A 15509-nucleotide genomic window follows, 5' to 3' on the forward strand; every position below is an offset into this window, starting at 1 on the left:
AGTGGGTTGCCATTTCCTCCTCTAGGGGATCTTTGCGACCAAGGGATCAAACCCATGTCTCTTATGTCTGTCTCCTGCATTGGCAGGCGGATTCTTTACCACTAGAGCCATCTTGGAAGCCCCAGTTATTATTTGAAGATTAAGTAAATGAATGATTTTACTAATGATCAGTCAGTTCAGTCGCTCAGTCGTGTCCGACTCTTTGCGACCCCATGAATTGCAGCATGCCAGGCCTCCCTGTCCATCACCATCTCCCGGAGTTCACTCAGACTCACGTCCATCGAATCAGTGATGCCATCCAGCCATCTCATCCTCTGTCGTCCCCTTCTCCTCCTGCCCCCAATCCCTCCCAGAATCAGAGTCTTTTCCAATGAGTCAACTCTTCGCATGAGGTGGCCAAAGTACTGGAGTTTCAGCTTTAGCATCATTCCTTCCAAAGAAATCCCAGGGCTGATCTCCTTCAGAATGGACTGGTTGGATACTAATGATAGTGGGAGCTATATTTGTCACTGTTGGAGAGGGTATGACTATGACCACGTGAAGTCCCTCAGTCATGTCCGACTCTTTGCAACACCATGGACTGTAATCGACCAGGCTCCTCTGTCCATGGGATTTTACAGGCAAGAGTACTGGAGTGGGTGGCCATTTCCTTCTCCAGGGGATCTCCCGACTGAGGAATCAAACCCGGGTCTCCCGCATTGCAGGCAGACATTTTACCGCCTGCGCCACCAGGGAAGCCACCAGGGAGAGGGTAATTATAAATAAAAAGAAAAGGCCAGAATAAATCATGTGATACTGGATTAGAGTTGGAGACATTACTATAGGTTCATGTTTGCCTACAGAGACAGATGGATACATACAGAAATAATTACATATGTGTGCATATATTTGAATTAGTGTATTTCCTCCTAAGAGATCCTGGGAACAGTGACACCCCAGTAGCAATGAGCACACCCAGATCTTGGTTTCTTTCTTTTTTTTTTCAGATCTTGGTTTCTAATTACCATTCTCTAGTGAAAGGATTTGATTTGATTTAGGACATACCTGAATGGTCTAGTGGTTTTCCCTACTTTCTTCAATTTAAGTCTGAATTTGGCAATAAGGAGCTCATGATCTGAGCCACAGTCAGCTCCCGGTCTTGTTTCTGCTGACTGTGTAGAGCTTATCCATCTTTGGCTGCAATGAATATAATCAATCTGATTTCGGTGTTGACCATCTGGTGATGTCCATGTGTAGAGTCTTCTCTTGTGTTGTTGGAAGAGGGTATTTGCTATGACCAGTGCATTTTCTTGGCAAAACTCTATTAGTCTTTGCCCTGCTTCATTCCGTATTCCAAGGCCAAATTTTCCTGTTACTCCAGGTGTTTCTTGACTTCCTACTTTTGCATGCCAGTCCCCTATAATGAAAAGGACATCTTTTTTGGGTGTTAGTTCTAAAAGGTCTTGGAGGTCTTCATACAACCATTCAACTTCAGCTTCTTCAGTGTTACTGGTTGGGGAATAGACTTGGATTACTGTGATATTGAATGGTTTGCCTTGGAAACAAACAGAGATCATTCTGTCGTTTTTGAGATTGCATCCAAGTACTGCATTTCGGACTCTTTTGTTGACCATGATGGCTACTCCATTTCTTCTGAGGGATTCCTGCCCGCAGTAGTAGATATAATGGTCATCTGAGTTAAATTCACCCATTCCAGTCCATTTTAGTTCACTGATTCCTAGAATGTCGACATTCACTCTTGCCATCTCTTGTTTGACCACTTCCAATTTGCCTTGATTCATGGACCTGACATTCCAGGTTCCTATGCAATATTGCTCTTTACAGCATCAGACCTTGCTTCTATCACCAGTCACATCCACAGCTGGGTATTGTTTTTGCTTTGGCTCCATCCCTTCATTCTTTCTGGAGTTATTTCTCCACTGATCTCCAGTAGCATATTGGGCACCTACTGACCTGGGGAGTTCCTCTTTCAGTATCCTATCATTTTGCCTTTTCATACTGTTCATGGAGTTCTCAAGGCAAGAATACTGAAGTGGTTTGCCATTCCCTTCTCCAGTGGACCACATTCTGTCAGCCCTCTCCACCATGACCCGCCTGTCTTGGGTGTCCCCACGGACATTGCTTAGTTTCATTGAGTTAGACAAGGCTGTGGTCCTAGTGTGATTAGATTGACTAGTTTTCTGTGATTATGGTTTCAGTTTGTCTGCCCTCTGATGCCCTCTTGCAACACCTACTGTCTTACTTGGGTTTCTTTTACCTTGGACATGGGGTATCTCTTCATGGCTGCTCCAGCAAAGCTATTTCAAATCCTGAAAGATGATTCTGTGAAAGTGCTGCACTCAATGTGCCAGCCAATTTGGAAAACTCAGCAGTGGCCACAGGACTGGAAAAGGTCAGTTTTCATTCCAATCCCAAAGAAAGGCAATGCCAAAGAATGCTCAATCTACTGCACAATTGCACTCATCTCATATGCTAGTAAAGTAATGCTCAAAATTCTCCAAGCCAGGCTTCAACAATACGTGAACCATGAACTTCCAGATGTTCAAGCTGGTTTTAGAAAAGGCAGAGGAACCAGAGATCAAATTGCCAACATTTACTGGATCATCGAAAAAGCAAGAGAGTTTCAGAAAAACATCTATTTCTGCTTTATTGACTATGCCAAAGCCTTTGACTGTGTGGATCACAATAAACTGTGGAAAATTCTGAAAGAGATGGGAATACCAGACCACCTGACCTGCCTCTTGAGAAACCTATATTCAAGTCAGGAAGCAACAGTTAGAACTGGACATGGACCAACAGACTGTTTCCAAATAGGAAAAGAAGTACGTCAAGGCTGTATATTGTCACCCTGCTTATTTAACTTATATGCAGGATACATCATGAGAAACACTGGGCTGGAAGAAGCACAAGCTGGAATCAAGATTGCTGGGAGAAATATCGATAACCTCAGATATGCAGATGACACCTCCCTTATGGCAGAAAATGAAGAGGAACTAAAAAGCCTCTTGATGAAAATGAAAGAGTAGAGTGAAAAAGTTGGCTTAGAGCTCAACATTCAGAGAACGAAGATCATGGGATCTGGTGCCATCACTTCATGGGAAACAGATGGGGAAACTTTGTAAACAGTGTCAGACTTTATTTTGGGGGGCTCCAAAATCACTGCAGATGGTGACTGCTGTCATGAAATTAAAAGACGCTTACTCCTTGGGAGAAAAGTTATGACCAACCTAGATAGCATATTGAAAAGCAGAGATATTTCTTTGCCAACAAAGGTCCGTCTAGTCAAGGCTATGGTTTTTCCTGTGGTCATGTATGGATGTGAGAGTTGGACTGCGAAGAAAGCTGAGCGCCAAAGAATTGATGCTTTTGAACTGTGGTGTTGGAGAAGACTCTTGAGAGTCCCTTGGACTGCAAGGAGATCCAACCAGTCCATTCTGAAGGAGATCAGCCCTGGATTTCCTTGGAAGGAATGATGCTAAAGCTGAAACTCCAGTACTTTGGCCACCTGGTGTGAAGAGTTGACTCATTGGAAAAGACTCTGATGCTGGGAGGGATTGGGGGCAGGAGGAAAAGGGGACGACAGAGGATGAGATGGCTGGATGGCATCACTGACTCAATGGACGTGAGTCTGTGTGAAATCCGGGAGTTGGTGATGGACAGGGAGGCCTGGCGTGCTGCAATTCATGTGGTTGCAAAGAGTCGGACATGACTGAGCTACTGAACTGAACTGAACTGAGTGAAAGGAACCAAAGCCCTTTGGGGAACCGATGATTCAAGGGCTGGGCCAGGGAAGATACAAGATGAGCCTGGAGCATCTTGTGGTTTCAGAAAGGAAGAAAGTGCTCAAAAAATGAAAGAATGAGAATAATGTCAAGTGAATACAGGAGCTTCTAATGGCCAAACCAGAAGAATATAACCAATCAAATAAATAAAGTAGTGGTAAAGTATACCTTAAATTATAAAATAAATATGCATGAGTCTATATTGATGATAATAAATAATTCAAAAATAAATAAATGGAAGGGTAGGGGCAAATCTCACATAAAAATTCCAAATCAATTATGTAGCTCTGTGATCTATTTTTCTGAATTTTTGTGCAAGGTTAGGTCTGCATCTAGATTATTTTTCCTCCCCTCCTTTCTCCTCCTCTTCTTCTTCCTGCATGTGGATGTCTACTTGTTCCAGCCTCATTTGTTGAAAAAACCATCTTTACTCCATTTGACTGTCTTTGCTTCTTTGTCAAAGATCAATGGACTGTACTTGTGTGGATCTAATTCTGGGTTCTCTTTTCTATTCCAAAAGGAAGTTTTTAAAATGGCACTTCATTATGTACTGGTACACAGGGGGAGATGTTGTCGTCGTTAGATAGGACCTGATTTTAACAGGAGAAAATATGGTCATATATGCATCTAGGTTGGTAGACTTGAGGGTGGGAGGATGAGGAATTTCTTTTCTGAATGTGTCTCTCTTCTCAGTGAAAAAAAGAAACACCTGAGCATGAGGATCAGGAAGCGAAAAGTAGCTGAGTAAGTGGGAAGATTAATTTCTAGGAAAACATAATAGTATATCTAGGTAGTTTGAGCATCTGTTTGAGATTTTTTATCATTAATTTATCATTAATAATGATATTACATTAATTAATATATAATTATATTTAGTGCTTTTGAACTATGGTGTTGGAGAAGACTCTTGAGAGTCCCTTGGACTGCAAGGAGATCCAACCAGTCCATCCTAAAGGAAATCAGTCCTGAATGTTCATTGGAAGGACTGATGCTGAAGCTGAAACTCCAATACTTTGGCCACCTGATGTGAAGAGCTGACTCATTGGAAAAGACTCTGATGCTGGGAAAGATTGAAGGCGGGAGTGGGGATGACAGAGGATGAGATAGTTGGATGGCATCACTGACGCAATGGACATGAGTTTGAGTAAACTCTGGGAGTTGGTGATGAACAGGGAGGCCTGGCATGCTTCAGTTCATGGTGCCACAAAGAGTCAGACGCAACTGAGTGACTGAACTGAACTGAATATATATAATTGATTAATTTAATTAATTAATTAATTAAATCACACAGAGCTGTGTGATTTTTCTCCTACATCATTCTGCTGCTTAGGAGCAGGCAAGGAATAGGTTGTCAGTTGGCTTTTCCCAAATGAGTGTGTGTAAGATAAGCCTGCAAATAGAAGTTTTTTTGTTTGTTTGTTTGTTTTTTTAATCCTCATATCACACAACCTCAGTATAGAGCCTGGTTGATAAGTTCAGGGTGCTTAATGATGCTCCCATGTTATCACTTTTCTATTCTTCATCTCTTTTGGAAAGCTCAGGCAGTCATATGATGCCAGCTGCCACCCTTGCTTAATGCTCTAATCAACTGTCCCCCTGGTCCTGCCTGCTCATCCAGTGAAGGTTTTATCACTTGAACCACTATTTTCTTCTCCACTATTGGGAACTCAGTGCCCAAATTGTGCAAAAGACTGAGGGGAAGCAGTGTCCTCAGCAGACATCCAGATTTCAAGTACTAGTGTCAGAAGATACAAGGAATTCTTCCTGAAGCAACTAAAATAATTTTAAATAAGTGAATTTTAAATAATTTAAAATAAATGAGCCATTAGTGAAAAACCTAAGTAGCTATCTGAGCAATTTAACCAAAAGAACACATATTTTGAGCTCTATCTGGGCTTAAACCCCTATACTGTAGATACAAGGCAGCTTTTATTTTCTGGAGACAGGCCACATTTTGCTTCTTGATCCTAATTGTCTTAGTGCTCAACCTTATATCTCATTTATACTTTCAGATTATATTCAAGAATCAAGCAAGCCGGCCATATAACATCTACCCTCATGGAATCACTGATGTCAGTCCTTTGCACTCAGGGAGATTTCCAAAAGGTAAGCTTTACCTCAATTTTCTAGGTCTTACTTACCTGTAAATACAGACGAGGACAGAGTCTCAACAACAACTACAATCATGCACATGTATTACCCCATCCTTAATTCTCTTAACTTTTATTTTATTTAAAAATATGCCTTCATTTTACCTTCACTTTTTTATTTGTAGAATAATTATTAATTTTTTATTACAAATTATGTATTTGTAAAATAATTATTTAATCATTTTATAAATTATTTATTTGCTTGGCTGTGCTGAGTCTTCATTGCTCCCTGCAGGCTTTCTCTAGTTGCAGAGAGTGAGCTACTCTAGTTGTGGTGTGTGGGCTTCTCACTGCAGTGGCTTCTCTTGTTGCAGAGCATGGGCTCTAGGGCATATGGGCTCAGGGGCTTAGTTGCTCCATGGCATGTGGAATCTTCCAGGGACCAGGGATTGAATCTGTGTTCCCTGCATTGGCAGGTGGATTCTTAACCACTGGACCACCAGGAAAGTCCTTGCCTTCACTTTGGAAGGATAATTTTGCTGGACATAGAATTCTGGGTTGGAAAGCCTTCATTTTTAAGCATTTCTGCTTTAGATTTTTGGCAGTTACCTCTGTATCTCAAAAAAGTCATTTATTTGCTACGCCTTTGTTTAACAACTTTATATATTTATATAAAGTTATTTATATAAATATATATTTATAGTTTGAGAAGGAAATGGCAACCCACTCCAGTGTTCTTGCCTGGAGAATCCCAGGGACGGGGAAGCCTGGCGGGCGGCCGTCTGTGGGGTCGCACAGAGTCAGACACAACTGAAGTGACTTAGTAGTAGTAGTAGTATATTTATAGTTACAACATTATATATTTAATTTTGTGTTAAATAAGGATTTAGCATTACACCTCTTCCTATTCCAGTTGTTTTAGACTTTTATCACTGTTTTAGTTCCTCAATTGGCAGAATTTTAAAAATATGCTAAATACCTACTTTTTATATCATTATGATACTATACTAAGAGTACTAACAACTGTTCCCTTTGCCATTTCCTCTCATCTGTTCTTCCATTTCTCAACTGCTGCCAGCCATACCTTTACTTTATAGTATCGTAAAGTTTAAAAATAAAATAAAATTTAAAAAAAAACAGAAAACTAAAAAAAAAAAAAACTAAAGCTGATAACATTTACATATTGTTCTTTAATTTTAAATAACTCCTTGCTTTTTCTATATATTTATTTTAAACTTTAAAAGTCAAAACCAGCATTTATATTATTGTAGTATGTATTTTTTATTATAAGAATATGAGGTTACTGAAGAACTAGGTGGTGTGCTATGGTTATTCTTTTGTCTACAGTTCCAATGATTTTACTGTTACAGTCAAATGCATTATCCTTCTTTATTCTCTACCAGTAGTTCAAAATCATGGTGAGTTTTAGCTTGCAGTATATTGAAGTGAAGTGAAGTTTCTCAGTCGTGTCTGACTCTTTGCAACCCCATGGACTGTAGCCTACCAGGCTCCTCCGTCTATGGGATTTTCCAGGCAAGAGTACTGGGGTGGGTTGCCATTTCCTTCTCCAGAGGATCTTCCTGACCCAGGGATCGAACCGAGGTCTCCCACATTGTAGGCAAACACTTTACTGACTGAGTCACCAGGCAAGTCTCAATATATGCAGTATATTAAGACCATGCTAATCTTATATATTTTGTGTTTGTATTCCTGAAGAAAGACTTTCTTTTATCAAGAGAAGAAATATATGACTTTTCACCATATCCCTTAGGTCTTCCAGCTTCTTAATCATGCTATTTATTAGTATCTGATCCTTTTTTCTTCTAAAGATGTTCTTGTTGTTCTCCAGCTTACTGTTCTAATATGGATGATATGCTTGCTAGGCCTGCTACAAAGCTGCCATCTCTGGATTTCTTTACTTGGACTTACAGGCTAGTGCCATTACCTCTCTTATCTTGTACATTTCTGGATTGTTATTGTTATTTCTTTTGTTTTTCTGGAAGTATATCTTCAATATACTTCTGAGTGCATTTAGTATATAGGAGATAAACTCTATGAGTCCTTCAGTATAATATGATGGATAGCTAGGATGGATATAAATAACTTTTAATCCTCTGTTTTCTAATCCTCATGGTTGCTGGTCAAAATTCAAATGAAAAATTGATTTGCATTCCTTTATGGGAGAAGGGCACAGAAACAGAATTCTGGGTAGATATTGAATGTGTACCCTGAAATTTGGGGGCATCCGCAAATCCAGTTCCTAGTAACTTGCTTTTTATGTGGAGAACTCTGCAGAAGAGAGGGTAAGAGTGAGGCAGCTTGCTCTTCCTGTTTGACCTCCCAAGGATGCATGTGTTTTTTTTTTTTTTTTTGTAATACGTAGATATGGCTGCAAGTAGCTGGCTTGGTCTCTTTTTGAAGATACCTTGTCCGAGAAGGCAGTGTGAGGGAAGCCAGAAATAATAGGCTTTTGGATATATCACTGGGTGTAACCAGAGCTGGTTGGGGAGAGGAGGGATACAAAAGAATAGCTGAAATAATCCTCTCTCATGGCATGGAAGTGCCCAGTGCTGGGGTCCTGATGGTCACTCCAAGAAAAGGATATGCCTCCCGTAAGAGAAGACCATAATTCGGGCACCTGGCACACAAAAAGCATTGGTGACCAAACTGTAGACAAAGTACTCACACAGCAGGATATATTAAGAAACAATCTATTTTCCCTTTCCTCTAATACACACCTACCCTCACTCCCTATTATGTATGCGTAGGGAATGGTTATAGACTAGATACTCAGGTATTAAGCATATTCAAAAGTGAGTTTTGATTATGAAAATCAGGCAGTCCTTGTTCTGAGGACCCATTAGCCCAATAGTTCAGGTCAGTCATTCAGTCGTGTCTGACTCTTTGTGACCCCATGAATCGCAGCACGCCAGGCCTCCCTGTCCATCACCAACTCCTGGAGTTCACTCAGACTCATGTGCATCAAGTCAGTGATGCCATCCAGCCATCTCATCCTCTGTCATCCCCTTCTCCTCCTGCCCCCAATCCCTCCCAGAATCAGAGTCTTTTCCAATGAGTCAACTCTTCACATCAGGTAGCCAAAGTACTGGAGTTTCAACTTCAGCATCAGTCCTTCCAATGAACATTCAGGACTGATCTCCTTTAGGATGGACTGGTTGGATCTCCTTGCAGTCCAAGGGACTCTCAAGAGTCTTCTCCAACACCACAGTTCAAAAGCATCAATTCTTCTGTGCTCAGCCTTCTTTATAGTCCAACTCTCACATACATATATGACCACTGGAAAAACCATAGCCTTGACTAGACGGACCTTTGTTGACAGTAGCCCAACAGCATATTTCAATTACTGCTTCCATTCCTCACAGACACCAGATGCCACAAGTCTTGATACCACATGTGAGTTAAAACTTCATTGCCCAGTCCTGTGGCATCAATTCAGGCCAATCTGGCTTTGATGTGTCTTTCTTTTTTTGGCACTTGAGTTTTTTTTTTTTTTCCTTCTTGATGCATTTTCAGTTATACATTTAAAATCTTTCAAAATATCATCTATTATTTATTTGTATTTGTCAGAGTGGGGAGACCTGCCCATTTCAACTCAAACTAACATGCTAGCAGAAATCTCCTGTACCTATTTTTATTATAAAAAGTTGCATGAATCTTAAACTTATAAGAGGTGGCAAATTCAGTTTTCACTTACTGGGAAACTTCATATGTACGTATAAATTGGTAGAGCCATTGCAATAATGACATAATCACCAATATATGCCTTGTTATACTTCTAATCAAGCTATTTTGGGGTTGGGTGTGGGTAGGTGTGAAACATTTGAAAGACATGCCAATTCTGCCAGGAGAAGTGTTCAAGTATAAATGGACAGTGACTGTAGAAGATGGGCCAACTAAATCAGATCCTCGGTGTCTGACCCGATATTACTCGAGTTTCATTAACTTAGAGAAAGATCTAGCTTCAGGACTCATTGGCCCCCTCCTCATCTGCTACAAAGAATCTGTAGATCAAAGAGGAAACCAGGTGAGTTCATCTTTTTCCAAGTGCTGAGTCTGAAGCTGAAATGGAATGAAGAGGCTTATGCATTTCCAAATAATATCTCCTATATTCTGCTCTCAGTGGATGTCAGCCTAAAGCCTACAGAAAATATAGGAGTCTGCAATATTGAGCAGTAAAAGAAGTGAGCTGGATTTATGATAGCTTTTATTGACTTTGGTGTAATAAACTTGCCTGCTGGATGGACAGGACAGCCTGGGCCCTAGATTATTTCTATAACACTCATTCTTAGCCTAAAATTTCTCTCTCAAAGTGATCTTGCCCATTTTTACATGATCAGTTACCACCTACTTTTAGATTACTTTTAGATTACCTGCAAATCTCTATGACTACCTAGATGTCTCCCCTGGATATCTCATTGTGATTGACTCAAAACACCTCTAAATGAACACACCTAGCATAGTGCATGGCATTTAGTAGTTCAACAAATATTTGTTGAATAAAACTGAAGTGAAGTGGAAGGCACTCAGTCATGTCCAACTGTTTGTGACCACATGGATTTCATGGAATTCTCCAGGACAGAATACTTTGAAGTAAGTAGCCTTTCCCTTCTCCAGGGGATCTTCCCAACCCAGGGATCGAACCCAGGTCTCATACATTGCAGGCAGATTCTTTACCAACTGAGCTATCAGGGAAGCCTGAGTAAAATTGAGGAAATGTATAAAATATTTCAGAATATGCTTAGAATTTGGACCACTTCTGCTGTTTTTGAAAAATAAACTTAAATACTCTGAATTTAATAAGCTTCAGTTCAGTTCAGTCGCTCAATCATGTCTGACTCTTTGTGACCCCATGGATTGCAGCATGCCAGGCCTCCTGTCCATCAACAACTCCTGGAGCTTACTCAAACTCATGTCCATCGAGTCGGTGATGCCATCCAACCATCTCATCCTCTGTCGTCCCCTTCTCCTCTCACCTTCAATCTTTCCCAGCATCAGGGTCTTTTCAAATGAGTCAGTTCTTCACATCAGGTGGCCAAAGTTTTGGAGTTTCAGCTTCAGCATCAGTCCCTCCAATAAATATTCAGGACTGATTTCCTTTAGGATGGACTGTTTGGATCTCCTTGCAGTCCAAGGGACTTTCAAGAGTCTTCTCCAACACCACAGTTCAAAAGCATCAATTCTCTGGCCCTCGGCTTTCTTTATGGTCCAGCTCTCACATCCATACATGACTACTGGAAGAACCATAGCTTTGACTAGATGGACTTTTGTTGGCAAAGTAATGTCTCTGCTTTTTAATATGCTGTCTAGGTTGGTCATAGCTTTTCTTCCAAGTAGCAAGCATCTTTTAACAAGCTTAATTCTTCAAAATAATTCATTGCCATATTGCTGAGGCTTGACTGTATGTCTATTTGGTTATTTATGATATATAGGATTCCTTCTAGTCTGAAAAGGTCAGTCTTCATTCCAATCCCAAAGACAGGCAATGCCAAAGAATGTTCAAACTACTGCACAATTGCACTCATCTCACACATTATCAAAGTAATGCTCAAAATTCTCCAAGCAAGGCTTCAAAAGTATGTGAACTGAGAACTTCCAGATGCTCAAGCTGGATTTATAAAAGACAGAGGAACCAGAGATCAAATTGCCAACAGCCATTGGATAATAGAAAAAGCAAGAGAATCCCAGAAAAACATCTACTTCTTTTTTATTGACTATGCCAAAGCCTTTGACTGTGTGCATCACAATAAACTGTGGAAAACTCTTCAAGAGATGGGAATACCAGATCATCTTACCTCTCTCCTGAGAAATCTGTATGCAGGTCAAGAAGCAACAGTTAGAACCAGACATGGAACAACAGACTGGCTCCAAATTGAGAAAGGACTATGTCAAGGCTGTATATTGTCACCCTGCTCATTTAACTTATATGCAGAGTACATCATGAGAAACACTGGGGTGGATGAAGCATGAGATGGAATCAAAATTGCCAGGAGAAATATCAATAACGTCAGATATGCAAATGATACCACCCTAATGACAGAAAGGGAAGAAGAACTAAAGAGCCTCTTGATGAAGGTGAAAGAGGAGAGTGAAAAAGCTGGCTGAAAACTCAACATTCAAAAAACTAAGATCTTGGCATCGAGTCGTATCACTTCATGGCAAATAGATGGGGAAAAAGTAGAAACAGTGACAGACTTTATTTTCTTGGGCTCCAAAATCACAGCAGATGGTGACTGCAGCCATGAAATTAAAAGACGCTTGCTCCTTGGAAGAAAGGCTATGACCAACCTAGACAGCATATTAAAAAGCAGAGACATTACTTTGCTGACAAAGGCCTGTCTAGTCAAAGCTATGGTTATTCCAGTAGTCATGTATGGATGTGAGAGCTGAACCATAAAGAAAGCTGAGCACCAGAGAATTGATGCTTTTGAACTGTGGTATTGAAGAAGACTCTTGAAAGTCCCTTGGACTGCAAGGAGATCCAACCAGTCCATCCTAATGGAAATTAGTCCTGAGTATTCATTGGAAAGACTGAGGCTGAAACTGAAACTCAAATACTCTGGCGACCTGAAGCAAAGAACTGACTCATTTGAAAAGACCCTGATGCTGGGAAAGTTTGAAGGCAGGAGGAGAAGAGGATGACAGAGGATGAGATGGTTGGATGGCATCACTGACTCTCTGGACATGAGTTTGAGTGAACTCTGGGAGTTGGTGATGGACAGGGAAGCCTGACGTGCTGCAGTCCATGGGGTTGCAAAGAGTTGGACACGACTGAGCAACTGAACTGACTGACTAGTCTGAAAACATTTCATGAACTTTAATACAGATAAAACATTTGGCACACAAACCCAGAGCGGCATACATTTGGACAAGTACCTTTCCTGACTAATTTTTCCTAATTATAGTTTTCCCATCAGTTTTTGGAAGAGGACAGAAACATACCTATATTTTCCTATCTTTGCCCCTCAGCATTTTAATTTCTGTAGTAAAGGGTATACAAAATGAAATTTATACATGTTCAGATCAGATCAGATCAGTCACTCAGTCATGTCCGACTCTTTGCGACCCCATGAATCGCAGCATGCCAGGCCTCCCTGTCCATCACCAACTCCTGGAGTTCACTCAAACACGTCCATCGAAGCAGTGATGCCATCCAGCCATCTCATCCTCTGTCGTCCCCTTCTCCTCCTGCCCCCAATCCTTCCCAGCATCAGAGTCTTTTCCAATGAGTCAACTCTTCGCATGAGGTGGCCAAAGTACTGGAGTTTCAGCTTTAGCATCATTCCTTCCAAAGAAATCCCAGGGCTGATCTCCTTTAGGATGGACTGGTTAGATCTCCTTGTAGTCCAAGGGACTCTCAAGAGTCTTCTCAAACACCACAGTTCAAAAGCATCAATTCTTCGGCACTTAGCTTTCTTCACAGTCCAACTCACACATCCATACATGACCACAGGAAAAACCATAGCCTTGACTAGATGAATCTTTGTTGGCAAAGTAATGTCCCTGATTTTGAACATGTTAGTGAAGTTTATACATTAAATCTTAACAGATTTAATTAGCAAGTGACAGCTTGTAACTTTGGTTCAGATACAAACAGCTCCTCTCAAAAAAAAAAAACAAACTTTAAACTTTGTAAACATAAAACTAAAAAGTATTAGTGTTAGTAAACATTTATGATTCATCTTAACTTTGTTATTTAAATTTATGTTTTCTACTTTTAATTTTTTATAGTTAGCCTTGTGGAATGACATTTGCTAGATGAAGGTTTAGGAAGACATTATCTTACTTGATTTGACTAAACTGTTTAAGAAAGACCTTGAATAATCACTTGGGTCTTTAAAGAGTGAAAATCCTCTAATCTGAACATGGAGAGAATGAGACTACAGACTCCATGAAAAATATCAGCCAGCATATGACCTCGGGTCCAGAAGAAACCAAGTTTAATGGGTCCAGTCACCTCTTGCCCTGAGGACACATTTGCTTTAAATGTACATTCAATGCTCATAGCATCCACTCCCACTCCTAGGCCCTGGGACATGCCATAATAGTGACCCTTGGGGGAAAATGGCATTGATCCCGAGGATTATGGATATATCATATGCATGCCATCACTTCCATCACAGGCTGCTAATTTCTACCTGATAGTAATAGTAACATTTCTTTCTTTCAATGCATTTAATTAACAGATGATGTCAGACAAGAGAAATGTCATCCTGTTTTCTGTATTTGATGAGAATAAAAGTTGGTACCTCACAGAGAATATTCAGCGCTTCCTCCCCAATGGAGTACAGCCCCAGGATCCAGAGTTCCAAGTCTCCAATGTCATGCATAGTAAGTGATTCAGCATTTGAGTCCAAAGGGTAATGGATAAAGGGAAGTTGAAACTGCCAAAGAGATGTGCAGTTAATGCATTACTTTATAAGCCCCACAAGAATCATATTTCCTTAAAATTATTATATATGAGCATGTGCAATTTTATATAAATGCATAAATATGATCACATAATGCATATATATTTTCTTTTAGCAGGCATCAAATATCTAGAGAAGTTTATTTTAAAGGATAAATTAAATAAGAGACACAATTTTCATTTACCCAAGCATACATACACCTTAATATGAAATGTACTCAATCAGTAAATTACACATGAAATAGAAAAGGAATATGCAATTTTATATATACATATAGCTGGTAAAACAGTTGCCAGCTGTAACAGTTTAACAGTCAAATTAGTCAAGACATTGTACATGAAAAAAATGCAACATCTTTTTTCAGCTTTATTATATATATTTTAAGTGTAAAACATGATCTTTTATATATTTTTTGGCTTCCTCTTCCCTTTTATCTGCTCACCTCCTTCCATCTTATACCTTTTCACTAACTATTTTGTGTTCAGGTAGCCCAGTTCAGTTCAGTTCAGTTGCTCAGTCATGTCCGACTCTTTGCAACCCCATGAATTGCAGCACACCAGGCCTCCCTGTCCATCACCAACTCCCAGAGTTCACTCAAACTCACGTCCATCGAGTCAGTGATGCCATCCAGCCATCTCATCCTCTGTCGTCCCCTTCTCCTCCTGCCCCCAATCCCTCCCAGCATCAGAGTCTTTTCCGATGAGTCAACTCTTCGCATGAGGTGGCCAAAGTACTGGAGTTTCAGCCTCAGCATCATTCCCTCCAAAGAACACCCAGGGCTGAACTCCTTTAGAATGGACTGGTTGGATCTCCTTGCAGTCCAAGGGACTCTCAGGAGTCTTCTCCAACACTACAGTTCAAAAGCATCAATTCTTCGGTGCTCAGCTTTCTTCACAGTCCAACTCTCACATCCATACATGACCACTGGAAAAACCATAGCCCCATGTTTAAACATATTCTTCCATGAATGTATAATCATATATAAACACATATATGTTGTATTAGTCTGCTAGGCTTGCCATAACAAAATCCCACAAACTGGGGATTCAACAGACGATATTTATTTTCTCAGAGTTCTAGAGACTCAAAGTCTAAGATCAAGGAGTCAACAAGATTGGTTTCTTCTTATAAGGAAAGTTGTAGAGAGACGTGTGCACACACAGAGGAAAGACCATTTACCAGCCAAGGAGGGGGACTCAGAAGAAACT

At 40.3% G+C, this 15509-nt stretch overlaps 1 protein-coding gene across 2 annotated transcripts in view; it reads left to right on the forward strand.

Moving 5' to 3' along the window:
- The window catches only part of F8 (coagulation factor VIII), a 142382-nt gene that overhangs the window by 59012 nt on the left and 67861 nt on the right, over window positions 1–15509 (forward strand). For both annotated transcript variants that reach the window (XM_070366172.1, XM_070366173.1), the window contains exons 11-13: window positions 5795–5888; window positions 9703–9917; window positions 14077–14221. In XM_070366172.1, the coding sequence (XP_070222273.1) occupies window positions 5795–5888; window positions 9703–9917; window positions 14077–14221 (454 nt within the window). The remainder of the gene's footprint in view (window positions 1–5794; window positions 5889–9702; window positions 9918–14076; window positions 14222–15509) is intronic.

Source organism: Bos mutus, chromosome X (genome assembly GCF_027580195.1).
Source record: "Bos mutus isolate GX-2022 chromosome X, NWIPB_WYAK_1.1, whole genome shotgun sequence".
In the NCBI taxonomy this organism is placed as follows: domain Eukaryota; kingdom Metazoa; phylum Chordata; class Mammalia; order Artiodactyla; family Bovidae; genus Bos; species Bos mutus.